General features: G+C 34.8%; 1 protein-coding gene across 6 annotated transcripts in view; it reads right to left on the bottom strand.

Moving 5' to 3' along the window:
* LOC122635040 (brain tumor protein) overlaps positions 1-17500 on the bottom strand; it is a 111733-nt gene that overhangs the window by 1541 nt on the left and 92692 nt on the right. For 5 of the 6 annotated variants that reach the window (XM_043824752.1, XM_043824754.1, XM_043824757.1 and 2 more), the window contains one exon: positions 1-1073. This exon is cut by the window's left edge and continues 1541 nt beyond it. In XM_043824752.1, coding sequence (XP_043680687.1) covers positions 1-1054 — 1054 coding nt within the window. In that variant the 5' untranslated portion in view covers positions 1055-1073. Of the gene's footprint in view, positions 1074-10240; positions 10320-17500 lie in introns of all 6 variants that reach the window. The other variant, XM_043824756.1, reaches the window with a different exon arrangement.

Here is a 17500-nt window from a genome sequence, read left to right as displayed (position 1 = left end):
AACCGAACGTGTTTCTAACGCCAACCTGTATAGCCTGATAATTACTGACGAATTCTAAGTCGGTCGTTTGATTCGATATGTCGGGCGTATAACTCAGCAATACTTGTAGCTTAGAGTCCAACAACTTCTTAACCATAAGTACGTCCGTGACCGTCGTATATTTGATCAAACGTTCGACGAACTCGCACGTCTGTTGTATCTTATCGGCCATCTCGTTCGCCTTTTGCGTTAATACACCGAGCGATATTTGTTTCGTCGAGAATACGGATTCTAATTCCTTCAATAGTTCTTGCTTACGTTCCTCCAACATCGATCTGTAAAACTGGAAGGTGTCGTTAATCTCGTTCTGCGCCTTGTGATATTGTACTTGTAATCGGGCGGCACCGTGATCGGCCGCTTTAACAGCGGCCCTAACGTCGGCGGCTTTGGCCCGACACTCTTGTACCGCCCTTGCTACTGCCTCCATTTGTTGCGGTCCGACCTCCGAGACGTGGGCGCAGTCGTGTAATGGACCGGGGTGATCGGTGATCGTACATTCCTTACATACCAATACCGTACACGCACGGCAAAAATATTTCAATAGTTCCTGCTTATGACGCGGACAGAACAACGTCTTTTCCTCGTTGCTGTTACCACCGTTGATAACTAGATTGTTCTTCGGCAATTCCGTCGTAGAATTGCCGCCGTTGTTCACCGTCTCCAATTTCGAATCCCCGAGATTTAATACTCGGTGACCTTCGAAACAATGCATAAATTGATGGGCCATAACGCAGTTTGGACAAAGGAAATTGGCGCAATCGAAGCAACGGGCTACCGCGTCTGACTCTGTAGACTTGCACCCGGTACAACGTACGCCGGCGGCACCACCAAGACGGCAACGAGGACAGGCCTCCCCTGCTTTCGGTGCGTCCAGGCAGAGGTCGCAACTGTCGACGTCGCAGATCGCCGAGTCGCTAGCAGGTGGGGAACTGCCGCTCACCGTTAGCGGGGACAGCGAGGCCAGGGACCCGAGGGAATTCGCGCGCGATTCCAGCGAGGGTGTCGGCGAGGCCATCTTCAATCAACCGGCATCCCTGTAACAAACAAATTTATTCCTTATTATTTTATCTCTTCTACGATAATTCCGATAATACAAATCTACTCTCGTCTTACTGTTAGAAAGCTATTTTTAACTCGTTACACGTCGTTTCCACGTCGTTTCTTATTCTCTCCATCGCTTGTGCGATATATAATATTCTTTGCTTGTATATATATTCTTCCCATATATCAGATATATATATATATGTATTAATTATGTATGTAATTATATATATATATATATAACTTTCTAACTATCGTATATATAGCAACGTCATATATATTTTATATATATATATGTAAATTATTCAATAATTATTTAAATAATCAAGAAGATATCCGAGTTATATTACGTCTCGTTAGATACTACGTCTTTCGTCGTACTCACTATCCCAAAGATCGTCTACTACTAACGTAGTAATTCCTAACAAACGTTAGATCATAATATCGTCCAACGAATACTTAAAAACTAATCCCCTCTTTTCAACGACCACGCCCTTTCAATGACTTCAAAGAGATAAACGTATCCTAAACGCCGAGATAACAACACAACGCAATAACGTATATAAACAGTGTTACATGGAATATTACGAGAAAATTCCAGGAAGTATATGTTATTGATTTTTTAGAATCAATCTGTTTACATTTTTATATTACGTTCAAACGAGTCATATTATTTATATAAGTAAATGAAAGTTAAAAGTATCCTACGTCTCTCTTGGTAAAGTCATCTAATTTATACAAGTTATAAAAATTATCTAATCTATATAAAGAAAAAACGAATATTGATTATTATCTAAAGAATTTTATTTCATTCTAAAAAGGTAATACCGATAAAAGGTAAAACAATGTATACAAACTAGAAACTAATTTATTATAGCTACTACATCTATATAATATACAGATATAATAATACACATGTATACATATATAATAATGTATACATATAATAATCATAATCTAATATATAACCATGATTATACAAAATAATTCTATCGCAAAGATATAAAAGAAAAAGAATCAGATAGGAATGATCAATCGAATATACCTGTGTAATACGTAGTATAATTTTTTTACGATATCGTATACATAGAAATATCACGCGATTAAAATTGCAAAATAAAAAAAGAAAGAAAAAAAAAAAAAGAGAAAAAATAAAAATGAAATATTAAGAATGATATATTAGAAATACTTGGACTATTCTAAATATCTTCGTAGGATCGTCTCTCATTCTCTCTCATTCTCTCTTTCTCTTTCTCAGTTTCTAACGAATATAAGAAGTTACAAGAGGAGTTTATAGTTTAACCGGCGAATGCCGACTGGCTCTAAGGAATTCACTTCCGGCCAACTCATCCGAGTATCAGCCGAGGTAAGCGCTTTCAACATTCAAGGTCATGGCAGTGAACGCTCACCGAACTCTCGACGTCACACGAGGAAGATTCCCGAGGACCACCCATATGTATTTCCATATACATATATATACATATATATATATATTTCTATATATATATATATACACATACATACACATGTACATGTATAGACGTTTTGTGTATAGACGTATACACACACAGATGTATTTATATGTACGTATGTGTCTTTACTCTATTCGTTTGACATATCACCCACGACGAAAGACAAACACGTAAGAAAGAAAGAGAGAGAGAGAGAGAGAGAGAAAGAAAGAAATAGTGACGAAGAGGGGATAATAAAAAGAGATAGATAGATAAAATGAACCACACAAAAAAGATTAAAAATAGGAAGAAAACAGAAAAAAGATAAAAAAAAGATTAAGAAACGAGAAAGAAAAAAAAAAAAAAAGAAATCGAGACACAAAGAGGACGATGGCGGGCATTGTTCCTTGACTACACAGATCCTTTTGGTTTCTCTTCACGGGACTATTCCCACGCGAGTAGGATACCACATACCACCATCTTCATGGTGTGTATAATACTTTCCTATAGCAAATTCCATCACCTCTCTATGTCTCTCTCTCTCTCTCTCTCTCTCTCTCTCTCTCTCTCTCTCTCTCTCTCTCTCTGTGCACACGCACGCACACACGATCTTTCTCTCTGTCACTATATTTACAACGAGTAAGAGGCAAAGCTCGTCTCTTTAATTAAATCACTTGGGCTGCGGGCAGACGGGTGTACATATATGTTTCACCTGAGTGCTCTCGTAGAAAAAGGACAGGAAGATAGAGAGAGATAGATAAATATATATACATAAAGAAAGAGAGAGAGAAAGAGAGAGAGAGAGAGAGAGAACGTTCGGTATCCTTCGGAATCCAAGGTCACCAATACGAAGGTTATCGTACTTCTCCCACTCGCTGAACGAATTTACAGACTTACACGCGACAGGCCTCTTTATTTTTATTCTTATTTTCTTTTCTCTTTACGAAAGACACGAAGCTAAAGATAGATAGATAGATAGATAGATGTACAGATATATAGATAGACACATCGAGAGAGATAGAGAGAGAAAGAGAGAGAGAGAGAGAGAGAGAGAGAGAGAGAGAGAGAGAGAGAGAGAGAAAGGAATAAAAAAAAATTGTTAGAAGAGTCAAATGAGGAACTGAAGAAGAACAAAGAACGTTCCTTTCTTATTCAAAAGTAAAGATTAAAAAAATGAAAAATAAAAAAAGAATAAAAATGTTCCTAAGCAGAGACCAAAAGCTATGATTTTTTCTATGCTCTCTTTCTATTTTTTTTTTATCTTTCTCTCCCTCTATTTCTCTCTCTCTCTCTCTCTCTCTCTCGCTCTCTCTCTCTCTCTTTCTCATTCTCTTCTTCTCTTTTCTCTCTCTCTCTCTCTCTCTTTTACATTAGTACATTCGTGCAGGAATTTCGATCGTGTCCTGAGATAAGAGGTGAATGCTCCTTAGGGAAATACTTCTCCTACCTTCGTCTTTCTTTTCTCTTTCTCTTTCTCTTTCTTTCTTACGCAGAGGGCAAAGAAATCATGGTTAGCATATTGAAATCGAGATTCTCATAGGTAAGTAAGTACCTTATGTAAGTACTTACTTACTTATTGTTAGTTCTATAAGCGTCATAGGACTGTTTGTTGAATCATCGTGTTATCGACTTTTTTCTCTCTCTCTCTCTCTCTTTCTTTCTCTCTTTCTCTCTTTATGTTTAAAGAATTAAAATTCATTCTCATTCTAAACACACACACACACACATATATATATATAGATTCTATACAAAAATTCATAGAATTTCATATTAATCGTAAAGTTCGTAGAGAAATGATTACATTAAAAACAGAAATAATTTTATTATCTCTAAGAACGTCCGACATATGACGAAAATTTTGTCTTATTACAAAAACAAAAAAGAAGAAAAAATAAAAAATGAGAGCGAAGGATAAAAATATAATCATTGATATAATCGATAATCGTAAAAAACAAATCTCACCGTAATCGTTAAAAATCCTTCCTCAATGCCACATTGTAAATTTCGTAGAATAATCAAAAACAATTTTCCAAAATCGATTGACATAGATTTTCCCATGACAAATGCAATAAATTTCCAAAGACAACCTATAATAACATTATTGTTAATCGAATATTAACAAAATCATTTCGATATGCAATTCGTACGAAATCAATGACGAAACAAATGCTACCAACCGATCAACGAACCAACGAACCAACCAACCAACCAACGAACCAACCAACCAACCAACCAACCAACCAACCAACCAACCAACCAACCAACCAACCAACGAAGAAAGAGGGTAACATTGGTGTCTGTGTCTATCTCTACGTACATGTGCGTGTGTATGGTATATGCAATGGTATGTGTGTTGGTAGCAGGGTGCGTGCACCCCTCGATCGATGAACGTCGTTCAGGGGTCACGCTGTGCTGCTTGCCTCCCCTTCCTCTCCCTTCTTCATCCCCTCTTTACTTCTCTCCTCACCTACCCTTCATCCGTATGGCCCTGGAATGGCTCGATTCTCTCTCTCTCTCTCTCTCTCTCTCTCTCTCTCTCTCTCTCTCTCTCTCTCTGTCTGTCTCTGTCTCTCTTTCTCTCTCCATCCCTTCTCTTCCTCGTCGGCCAGTGCCAGCAGACTGGCGAAAGAGTGGGGAGAACGAGAGATAGAAAGAAAGAGATAGAGAGATAGAGAGAAAGAGAGAGAGAGAGAACATATATGTGTATGTATGTGTATGTGTATATATATATATATATATATATATATATATATATATAGGTACTAGTTCATCCGCCACGATCTACGACCTTGGACGAGAAAGGTCTCGAAGCTGCTCCGAAAGTCGTGAGAAAGTCGACTCTTCTTCTCTTCTTCTCTTCTCTTCTTCTCTTCTTCTCTTCTTCTCTTCTTTTCTTCTTTTCTTCTCTTCTCTTCTTTTCTCTTCTCTTCTCTTCTCTTCTCTTGTCTTGTCTTGTCTTGTCTTGTTTTGTCTTATCTGTCTTCCTCTTATTTTTTTTATTTTCGTTATTTTTCGAACTCTAATTGCAATGAATTTTGAAAAATTGATCTGTTTCTTATCCTTCGAATTAATTTTTATAATAAGCATCGACGAAAGAGATTCTTTTCTTTTCTAACTTTCTTCCTCTTCTCTATCGTTTCCTTTTTCTTGTTTCTTCCTTTTTGTTTTTTGTTGTCGTTGTCGTTGCATATCCTTGTCGCGTAAATTTCGAGAAATTTTTTTTATCTAATATCTCTTCTTTCGATGTAATCTACTTTTAATATTATATGTATATATATATATATATATATATATATATATATATATATATTATACGTGTATGTTTCTTTAATGGAACATAGATCAAAAGTGAATAACTCAAAAATATAGAAGAAACAAAGATTATAGAAAAATTTATAATCTAACGTTCTAACCTTCTTTCAATAAACTACAATTTTAACATCTACGTATTCGTATCGACACTTTTTTGATACTTGTTTCCTAAGGGAGAAATATAACGAGCGAACGAAAAATAAAAAATAAAGCAAAAAAAAAAAAAAAAAGAAAAAAGAAAAAGAAAAAGAAGATGGCACACATAAAACTTTCTAGACGCAATCCAATAAACCAACGCACATATACACACACATTTCTATCGAGTTATCTAATCCATTGGAATTTTTAATGTAGTCGATAAAACTGAAATCGTCGATAGTACAAGAGTACGAAATGAAATATTTAAATAGTTCGAAAAAAGAAATCGAAGATTTAGAGCAAAGAAAGATCAAGATCAAGATCAAAATCAACGTTCGAACTCAAGCTCAAGATAAAGATCAAGATTAATATCAACATCGAGAAGGAGATGTTGTGATCGAAAGTTGTCGAAGAATTCGAATCCCTTGGAACATTGTTAGAATCAGAAAATCTCTTGGATTGGTTGAAGCAGTAGTACCAGTACCGAGTACTAGTACTCAGCACCAGAACCAACACTCGTCAGCACCCCAAGTACTAGCAACAGCAACGGCAACACTATAACAGCAGAGTAGTAACAGAGAGCCAGTAATGGAATATCGAAGTCATTGACTTCAGTGAGTTGAAAAGGAGAAGGGTAAGAAAGAAAGAGGGGGAAGGATGAGGTTAAGGATGAGACTAAGGATGAGACTAAGGATGAGACTAAGGATGAGACTAAGGATGAGACTGAGGATAAGGATGAGGATGAGAATGAGGAATCTTGTAAGTTAGGATCCCGCGTCTACTCTTCTTCCTATTTTTTTTTTTTTTTTTACTACTTCCGAAGGAAGTAAAGAAGAAGTAGAAGAAGAAGATGGGATACGTAGTATAGATACTACGAGAGTATCCTTTTATTAAAGTACACCGGGCGTCCGAGTACGCGCCAACGGCATTAATTCTACCGGCTGTCTAGGCGATCGGATCTCTCTCTCTTTCTCTCTCTCTCTCTCTATCTCTCTCGTTCTCTCTTTCTCTTTGATTCTTTCTACTGGAGGAAGAAACTCAAGGGCGAGCCATAAATCTTGGCACAGGCCGTTGTCGGGTCACCTTTGTAAAACCAGTACTTGAAGAGACTAACCATGTCTATGTATCTGTAGCGTGCATACGTGTTTGTATGTAACTGCAGTGGAAAAGAGAAGAAAAATAGCAAAAGAGAGAAAGAGTGTATGTGTGTATGTGTTTGTGTATGTGAATATATGTATGGGTTTCATCGACTCGAAGAAAGAAGATCCTCCATTTTCCTTTAATCGACGATTTACTCCCTCAAAAAAAAAAAAGAGAGAAAAAAGGAAAAAAAAAATTGCAACCCTTTTTTTGTTGTCCTTCAAAGTGTACTAGCATGCCGCGCTCTATTATCTTCTTGACTCGACGCGTTCGATGGGATCAATATAACCATGGGGTATTTTATTTTGATGACACGTTTTACGGACGAATCGAGCAGAAATCTTCGCGAGAATTAGAGATTAGGGATTATTTATGATGATACACGATTATGATTATGATTATGATGATAATGGTGATGGTGGTGGTACCATTTTTTAATGGTTGAAGTTAGACACCCTGATGTTGAGATTTTATGATAAAATATTACTATACGAACGAAAGATTCTTTTTTATTCTATAGATTTAACATTTTCGAAGAAATCTTTCTTCTTGACGATAAGAGAAATCTCTTTTCAATTATATACATAAAAGAAACAAGCAAAAGAAACAGAACAGAACAAAACAAAACAAAAAAAAAACAAACAGCTGAAAAGAAATCTAAAAATACAATCAAATAAAAAAAAAAGGAAAAAAAAGAAAAGAAAATAAAGATCAAAACGCTCGGAGCCAAAAAGAGATATCAAAAAAAAAAAAAAAAAAAAAAAAAACAAAAATAAAAAACCAGCAAAAAAAGAAGAAAACAGGAAGCGCCAAGTGCAACGGGGTGGAAGAGAGAGAGGGAAGGTAAGAAGAAGGTAGAGTTAGAAGGAAAATGTTAAGATTCCAAGAGTTTCATAGGGTAGATGTTCGCGAAAGTGGGGTGGAGAGGTGTAGAGAAGAGAAGAGAAGGTGGTGAGGAGGTGGTGAGGAGGTGGTGAGGAGGCGGTGAGGAGGTGATGAGGAGGTGGGTTGGGAAGGAGGGAGGAAGAGATCGTAGAGAGCAAACCCCGGTTGAATGCACTGTAGGAAAGGGTGGCGGACGGCGCGTCTGGTTTCTATGGAAACACATTGCATCGACCGCCCCAACCCTCGTAGACCCGACCGGGGGTCCGACGAGGGTCGCGTCCGTCACTGTTAACGTAGGAGAGGAGGGCGCAAACTGGAAAAGACCGAATGGTGGGGGATGTGAACGCAGCAGTCCGACTCTCTTCTCCTCTCTCTCTCCTTCCCTCTTTCTGTTTCTCTTTCTCTCTCTCTTTCTCTCTGTCTGTGCGTCTGTCTGTCTCTCTTTCTCTCTCTCTCTCTCTCTCATCCTTGTAGAAAGAGAGTGAGAGAGAGAGAGAGAGAGAGAGAGAGAGAGAGAAAGGGAGGAGAGAGGGAGAGAGAGAGAATGGCAGCCGGCGGTGCATCGCCCTTCGACGCGGCACGGCAATGCGTGTTTCTCTTATTTACAGGGTGATCGATAAATAAGGGTAGATAATAGAATTAATATCCCTTTCATCTCGATATACTTTCGATCGTTAAAAACGTGGAGTGAATTTCTTTTTGCTTTTTTTTCTTTCCTTTTTTTCTTCTTCTTTTTTTTTTTTTCTTTTTTTTTGTTAATGATGGAAAGGAGAAGGGGTGTCGCGGACGATTTTAATGGATCTTTTAATTCCTTTTTTTTTTATGTATGGATATATGTAAATCGAATTGTATGTTTTTTTTGGGGGGGGAGGGGGAGGGAAGGGGGAGGGAAGGGGGAGGAGAGATTTGTGTAAAATTAAATCTTGTACGGCGCGTTGTTTTTTTTTTCTCTCTTTTTTTTTTTTTCTTTCTTTTTTTTAATCTCAGATGGGAGATCGATGAAAGGGTAGGATAATGGAAATATCCTTTTATCTCAGACGTCATTATTTTAAACGTGAATTTAAATTAAATTAAATATACGTTCGACGTTTCATTCTTTTCATTTATTTTTGGAAGAAATCGAGATAATTTCATGTTGGAGATACAGTTCGGTGAATTAATTTTTATGCGGTGCGGCGTGTTTCTTTTATCTACAGGGTGATCTATAAACAAGGGTAGGGTAGAGAAATATCCTTTTATCTTAATAAATTTCTCTAGAACGTGAGAATTTAGGCGAATTAAATAAATTAGAAAAAGAAAAAAAAATCCTTCCTCTTTTCTTTTCATTCCTTCTTCTTTAACAAAATTCGAATAACTCTAGTTCGAGAGTTGAATATAGAAGATTAATTGTATTTTAATGGATCTGAAAGAAGCGGTGCGTGTTTTCTTCCTATCTCTACAAGGTGATCGATAAATAACAGTAGATATCACAAAGATACCTTCGAATATCTTTCGAATATATATAACAACGTTTGCTTAAACGAATTAAACGAATGATTCGATCCGTATATTTTGCTTTTTATCTTTCGGAATAAATCAAGGATATCAATCGTTTGATTTATTAATTTTGGAAAATTAATTTTTACACGAGTACGTATTTCATTCTATTTATCGTGTGATCGAAAGATCGCTAGATCCAAAAAGACAATATTTTTCATCAGAGTATCATTCTCGTAAGGATCTCGTGACTTTAAACAAATTGAGAAAGGAAGAAACAAAAAAAAAAAAAGAAAAGAAAAACGAATAAAAAAAAAATAGAAAGAAAAATAGAAGATGACAAAAATGAAACCAAAAATGAAGCATGTAAAACCGATAAAATTATTAGGATCATTCATTAAAAACAGAAAGAGAGAAAGAGAGAGAGAGAGACTGAGTGTGTGTGTGTGAGAGAGAGAGAGAGAGAGAGAGAGAGAGAGAGAGAGAGAACATTCTAGTAAGCTTCAGAAAGATTTTCATTGTCAGTGTCGAAGTATATTCGGGATCGATTGTAGACACAACGCGACGACAGTCCGACCATTTTCTACATATGGAAGATTTTCTACATATATACATACATACATACATACATACGTACATTCGTACATATATCATACATACATACATAAATACATACATATATATATACGTATACATATATACGTACATATATATATATATATATACTGGTATAGGTACGTAGGTAAGTACTTACGTACGTTTTCATTAACATTATTCGTCCGGAGCGATGACATTCGTAGAATCGATATACGTACGAACAGCACTTCTCTTGGTTTTCTATGAGAAAAGAGAAGTGAGATGCAGAGACGACGGTAGTCACGAGAAGAGACAGAAAGACAGAAAGACAGAAAGACAGACAGACAGGAGAGACGAAAGAATACGATTTCAAAGAGACGAGTGAGTGGTAATGGTAGTAGTAATAGAAGTAGTATGTATTGGTATCTATCTTTATATGTATCGGTCGCGTTTTACCGTTACTACACTACTCTCTTTTGTACACACGATGCTAAAGCGCTAGACTGATGCTGCCACGAATAAGAAAAATAGAGATAGAAACAGAGAAAGGAAGGAGAAAGGGAGAGTAAAAAAAAAAGAGAAGAAAAAAGAAAAGGGAGAGAGAGAGACAGAGAGAGAGAGAGAGAGAGAGAAAGAGAGACGGTATAAAAAAGAAGAAAGAGAAAGAGAATCAGACAGTGAGAAAGAGAGAGAATAAAAAGAGAGAGAAAAGAAAGAAAGAAAGAAAGAAAGAAAGAAAGAAAGAAAGAAAGACAGAGAGAGAGAGAGAGAGAGAGAAGAGAGAGAGGGGGTGGAAAAACGAGGCGACGTCCCGGCAGACGTTAGATCGATCGCGTCTGCAAGCCGCGACTTGGGGTGGTGGTAGTGGTAGTGGTGGTAGTGATGGTGATGGTGGTGGTGGTGGTGGTGGTACGGTATAAAGAGGGAGGGTAGAACGGCAGGGACCAAATCGGCAGGTAGAGAGAGGGTAAAAGCGGAAACGGAAGTGCCATAGGCGGTATCCGTGTTAAGCTTTTCACGAGAAAGGATAAAGATTTTAATTACCGATTTAAAACGAAATGGATTTATCCTTTTCTCTCTCTCTCTCTCTCTCTCTCTCTTACACACACACACACACACACACACACACACACACACATCATACTTTCTTTTTATCCGTATTCATACGTATGTGTATGTACGTATATGTATATAAATTAATGTGTGTGTATGTGTGTGTGTGTGTATAAAATTACGTGAAATATCAATCGATTATTTTTTTAATAATATCGTAGAATTTCTATCTCTATTAAATGTAAATATTTTATGCCAATTTTTTGTGTAAACAAGTAATCTTAAAGAAGATCTCTTTCGGATTAAGTACAACACGATGTATAACTTCGTTTGCGAGTACGTTTGCGAGCATGTTTTATTTATACAGTTACACGTAGTTACTTCTATTGCATGTTACGTGCCTTCGCTACGTTACATCATTTTCGTATTTTTTAATCGCAAGGAGGTCTTTATTATTTATGTATATACAACAAAACGAGATAATTATTGTTTCGATCTAACATACGTTTGATATTAGATCAGATTAGATTCTGAATAATGTGTAATAAGTTAGATCGGTGAAAAATTATATAATACATATATATATATATATATATATATATGTATTCTTTTTTATACATATACTAACACATTACATATTATTAAACATAATTACAAAAAAAAAAAAAAGAAATAAAATTGATGAGCTACTTTGATAATTTATAATAATTAATGTCCAGTTCGGCGACTTTTTCTTTCTTTTTTTTTTTTCTTTCCCTTTTTTGTCAAACCAAGATGAAAAATAATTTCTAACGCGTATCATAAAAATATGGGGAAAATATGCATGTTTTATTAAAAAACATTAGCATATTTTCGTCCGTTTTATCTTTATCTTTGGCGATAATTGTAATCATAAAAAAGAAAGAATAAAGAGAAAAAGAAAATCAGTGCCCGTTCGTTGATTTTTTTATTTCTCTCTTTTTCGTGTTATTTTTTTTTCTACTTCTATGATGCCGGTCGCGTCTTTTATTACATCGCGCGCCGCGAGCCCGGACGATATAAAAGTGCGGAAATCCGATCCATTAGAACGTTATTTTCATATTAAACTCGTGATACTCGCATCAGTCGCGCTCACAGCCTCATAGCATTAAAGAGGATCAAATTAATAACAACGTAAGTACGTATGTAACATATTGCAATAATACGAAACATAATCTTTCCACTCTATCCAAAATGATTTTCAAATTCAATCGATTATAATCGATATTTCATTTTTTTTTCTTTTTCGTTCTTTTCGATTCATACCGTCATTACTTATTAACGTTAATCGTTGAGATACAAACAAACAAACAAACAAACAAACAAATAAATAAAAAGAAGAACGAACGACTGTACAAATAAACATTTTCAAATCAATTTTACAATGTATTATTTTCTAAATTGACAATTGTAAATGTATTGTATAATTTTAATGTATAATTTTTACATTGTAAATGTATAATTTTACATTTCTTTTCCATTTTACAAATAACCGGTCTCCGCAATTTTACAATCGAATAGAAGGTATTCCTTAAAAAAAAAAAAATGTTCCTCGTCCCTTCAAAAAAAAAAAAAAAAAAAAAAAAAAAGAAACAAAAGAAAAAGAAAGAGAAAGAAAGAAAAAAAAAATAGAAAAAATACAACAAATAAAAAGAGGGAAACGCAATTAAAACGAGCCTTGTAGTATATATCACTCGTCCCATAAACTAATAAATAAAGAACGAGAAAAAGAGAGATAGAGATAGACATAAGCGACAGTGAAAGAGAAGGAGATAGAATAAAAAGAAAAAAAATAAAAAGAAAAGAAAATAAAAAAAGAATCATAAAAAGATCCAAGTTATGAGGAAAAGGGCAATAGGATGTGAGTCGTAAACGAAAAGGAAAATCGTTGGAAACTCTCTCTCTCTCTCTCTCTCTCTCTCTCTCTCTCTCTCTCTCTCTCTCTCTCTCTCTCTCTCTCTCTCTCTCTCTCTCTCTCTCTCTCTCTCTCTCTCTCTCTCTCTGGTTGATATGGTCATAAACAAGAAAACGTAGGGTGGACATACAACTAGAGAGTAGTAACATAGCCATCAATGAAACAGAATGTAAGAGTGAGAGAGAATGATATATATATATATATATATATATATATATATGGAGCAAGAGAGAAAAAGAGAAAGAATGAGAGAGAGAGAGAAAGAGAGAGAGAGAGAGAGAGAGAGAGAGAAACAAAACTCTAGCTAGCATGACGGAGTCGAGCCTTTCCGGAAGTACCGCTCGTTTCGTAGTGGAAGTTTACGAGCGCAAAGTTACGACGACGACCAGGAGGAGGAGGAGGATGAGGAGGATGAGAAGGATGAAGAAGAGGAGGAAGAGGAGAAAGAGGAGGAGGGTTTCGTACGAGCTCGAACAAACCAGGCCTTTCCCTCAACCACCTCCCTCCAACCTTTACCATCTAGTAAAGTGAAGCGTGAGGAGGATGATCCTCGGCCACCACAAATACAATATATATCTTACCTATACGCACATACATACACATATGTATAGAAATCAAGAGAGAGAGAGAGAAATAGAGAGAGAGAGAGAGAGAGAGAGAGAGAGAGAGAGAGAGACATATACATCGAAAGGGTCAGTGTACTCGTAGATACTTCGTTCTGGAATTAATCGAAACGTAAAATCGATTCCGTGGCTGGTAGGATCGTTAAACCGATAGTTCCGCCTCGATACGCTTCGCGAAAATGGAAATCAACGAACAAGAGAAGGAGGAGGAGGAGGAGGAGGAGGAGGAGGAAGAGGATACAAATATGTACGTATATGTGTGTACATATGATCGTCACATAAGTATAAGTTGTAAGGAGTGAAAGCAAAGCGGACGTCGTGAATGTTAAAACGCATGTTTTACGTAATCAAAGGAAGGTGAGAAGGACGAGGAATAAGGGAATGTAAGAAAAAGTTGAAAGGTTGAATTAGCAAAGGTTCAAAGGTCGATTTTAGAAAAAGGTTGGATGGTACGCTCGCGTTACTTGTTGTATCTTTAAACTTTTCACTTTTAATATGTTTTTTTTTTTCTTTTTCCTTTTCTTTTTCTTTTTTTTTGCTTTTCTCTTTCATCGTCGGAATTATCGTTCTATTTCCTTTCTTTCTCTATTATCTTTTTTTTATCTTTTTTTTTTCTTTCTTTCTTTCTTTCTTTCTCTTTCTTTTCTTTTTTTTAATTTTTTTTCGATAGCAACGAAATGTAATCAAAAGCATTAATGGAAATACGTTTGCGGGCATATTCGATATGCAAAAAATTCCATTGGTTGATTAGTCCTAATCATACGGATGATTCATACGGACGATTTAGAATTAAAAATAAAAAAAGGAAATACCTACGCGATAAAATATCGACTTAGAATATTACTTTCGAAGTATGAAACACTTGATCTTCATTAATAAACGAATGAATAAACGAATTAATCAATGAAGTAAACGTAATCGATAAATAAAAAGCCTGCACTGCGATTAGCCCTAATTTATCGACCATTCATAATACGGACGATATTTAGAAAAAAAAAAGAAAAAGAAAAAAGAAAAGAAAAAGAAAAAAGAGATCTACGCGATAAAAAATATTCACGTAGAATATAATTTCCAAAGTATGAAACACTTGATCTTCATTAACAAACGAATTAATCAATGAAGTAAACGTAATCCATAAATAAAAAGCCCGCGCTGCGATTAGCTCTAATTTATTAGAAATGATTTATACGAAAAGATTTAGGAAAAAGCAAAAAATCTACATGATAAAATATATTCACGTAGAATATAATTTTCGAAGTACGAAACACTTGATCTTCATTAATAAACGAATTAATCAATGAAGCAAATGTAATCGATAAATAAAAAGAACCGCACTATGATTAGCTCTGATCTCCGATAATTCATGCAGTGATGATGTAGAATAAAAAAAAAGAAAAAAAAAAGAAGAAGAAAAAAAAAGAATCTACACGACGAAAGTTCAACATTTTTTTCTTTCCTTTCTTTTTAGAAATATCAACCCTTCAGCCTCGATTAATCAATTAATTATTTAATAAAGTAATACCGATAAATAACAAAACTACTTATTTTCGATCAATTCTAATTATCTGTAGATTCTTACAGACGTCCCTCTCTCTCTCTTTCTCTCTCTCTCTCTCTGTTTTTAAAAAAAGAAAAAAGAAAGATTAACCACCCAATTAACAAATTAACAAAATATTATCACGACCTTATAAAAATATCAGTGATCCATTCAGAGCCATTTAAATGTCATTCGCAAACATTCTCTCGACCGATCTAAGTATACATACACACACATACACACGTATACACACATACTATTTTTTCACACAATCAATCCATTAATTAAGTTGAACGTGCGATAATTACAATGCGGTTTCGTAATAACGTCAGTCTTGCTTGTCTGATGCTTTCGGAGCTTTCAATGTTAACCACCAACGACAGATTCGATTCAAAAGTGCGTTTTCACATGTACGTTAAACGACGACGATAAAAAAGAAAAAAAATAGACAGAGAAAGATAGACAGATAGACAGACAGACAAACATATGGACGGAGAGACAAAGAAAGAGAGAGAGAGAGAGAGAGAGAGAAGAATAAAAAGAAATGGCGAAATCAGACTGGAGACTAACGTTTGGTTTGTATTAAAAACCAAAGCGAAAACTACATAGACCGAAGCTCACCTTTGTTTTCAACTTCGACTCTCTCTCTCTCTCTCTCTCTCTTTCTTTCTTTCTTTCTTTCTTTCCTTCTTTCTTTCTCTTTTTTTTCTCTCTTTCAATGTTTACAACTACGATGTTTCAAGAGCATCGAAGAGGAAAAAAGTCGAGTCGACTGGAGTACCGAGACAGGCAGACGAAAGTTAAATTTCACGTTTCTTTCTTCTTTCTTTTCTTTTTATCATTATACTTTTCTTTTGTTTTGTTTTGTTTTGTTTTTTCCTTTTTACGTTTTGTGTCTTTGTTTAAAGTCAACAAGAAAGAAAAGGAAAAAGAAAAAGAAAGAAAGAAAGAACATTTAATGAGAAAAATTTTAATGAAAATTTATCGATGACTCTTTAGCGACGAGATAATTAGAATAACTCAAGACTTTTTGAACAAAGAGAATAAAGGGATTACGATGTTTACAAATGTTGTTACGATTAATCAATGACGTATAATTTATTAATTACGGAATTAATCGGAGCATGATATACAAGATGCTTTGATAAATTAACGAATAAAACTGATATATTTATATCGTGAGTATAATGAATCATTACGATTTGCGATGATAACAATACGATTCTATTAGTAAATTAATTAATAAATAAATTCATTATGTCATTAATCAATCGATCAATCGATTAAATAATTAATTAATTAATTCATTCATTCATTCATTCATTAGTAAGATAATAAAAATATAACTACTTATGATGCTATCACTGACACGTATACAAAATATAAAATTAAAACGAAACGAAATAAATTGATAAGTAAAAAAAAAAATAAAGGATTAAAAACAATATTTAAAAAAAAAAGGAATTTATATAAATAAGATCTTTTTACGCTCTTCCTCTCTCTATCTCTATCTCTCACACAAACACTCTTTTTCATTGTCATTTTATTCATATAATTATTTTATAAATACTCGAATTTAGTTTTAATTGTATACGAAAAAAAAGAAAGAAAGAAGAAGACAGATTCGACGTAAACGAGCTAATTTATTCGACAAAAAAAGAAGAATAAAGAAATAAATAAAAAAGATGTTAACAAAAATAATATACGTATGTGTGCTCGTTAAAAAGGCTATGTAAAATTACATACACATATTTAAAAAAAAACAAAAAAAAAAAAAGGACAGAACTACGTACTAAAAAGTGGTAAGAACAATATTCAAAAATACACAGAGAAAGAGAGAGAGAGAGAGAGAGAGAGAGAGAGAGAGAGAGAGAGATAGGCCAAAGATCCTTAGATTTATTTTTAAAAACATCAATTACTCCATTTCCGAGATCATTTTAGACCGAATTCTTTTTTTGGCAGATCGTAAAACTGCAAACTACTGCAAGCTTAACCATTTAAACTGCGATATTATTGGATGAGCCAAGAAAGAGAAGAATAGAAAAAGAAAGAAAAAAAGAAAGAAAAAGAGAGAAAAGAAATGAGAAAAAGAAATAAATATTACGAAAAGAAAAAACTAATTGGTTTCTGAAGTCTTTGAAAAACTTTTCGATCCGCCCTACGGAACGATAAAAAAAAAAGATCAAAAAAAAAAAGATGGAAGAACGGATAGAAAGAGAGATTGTGAGGGAGAGACACTAAAAGAGAGAGAGAGAGACATACATACATACATACATACATACATACATACATACAT

This window comes from Vespula pensylvanica, chromosome 17 (genome assembly GCF_014466175.1).
Source record: "Vespula pensylvanica isolate Volc-1 chromosome 17, ASM1446617v1, whole genome shotgun sequence".
Taxonomy (NCBI): Eukaryota; Metazoa; Arthropoda; class Insecta; order Hymenoptera; family Vespidae; genus Vespula; species Vespula pensylvanica.
This window is presented reverse-complemented; position numbering and strand designations above follow the sequence as displayed.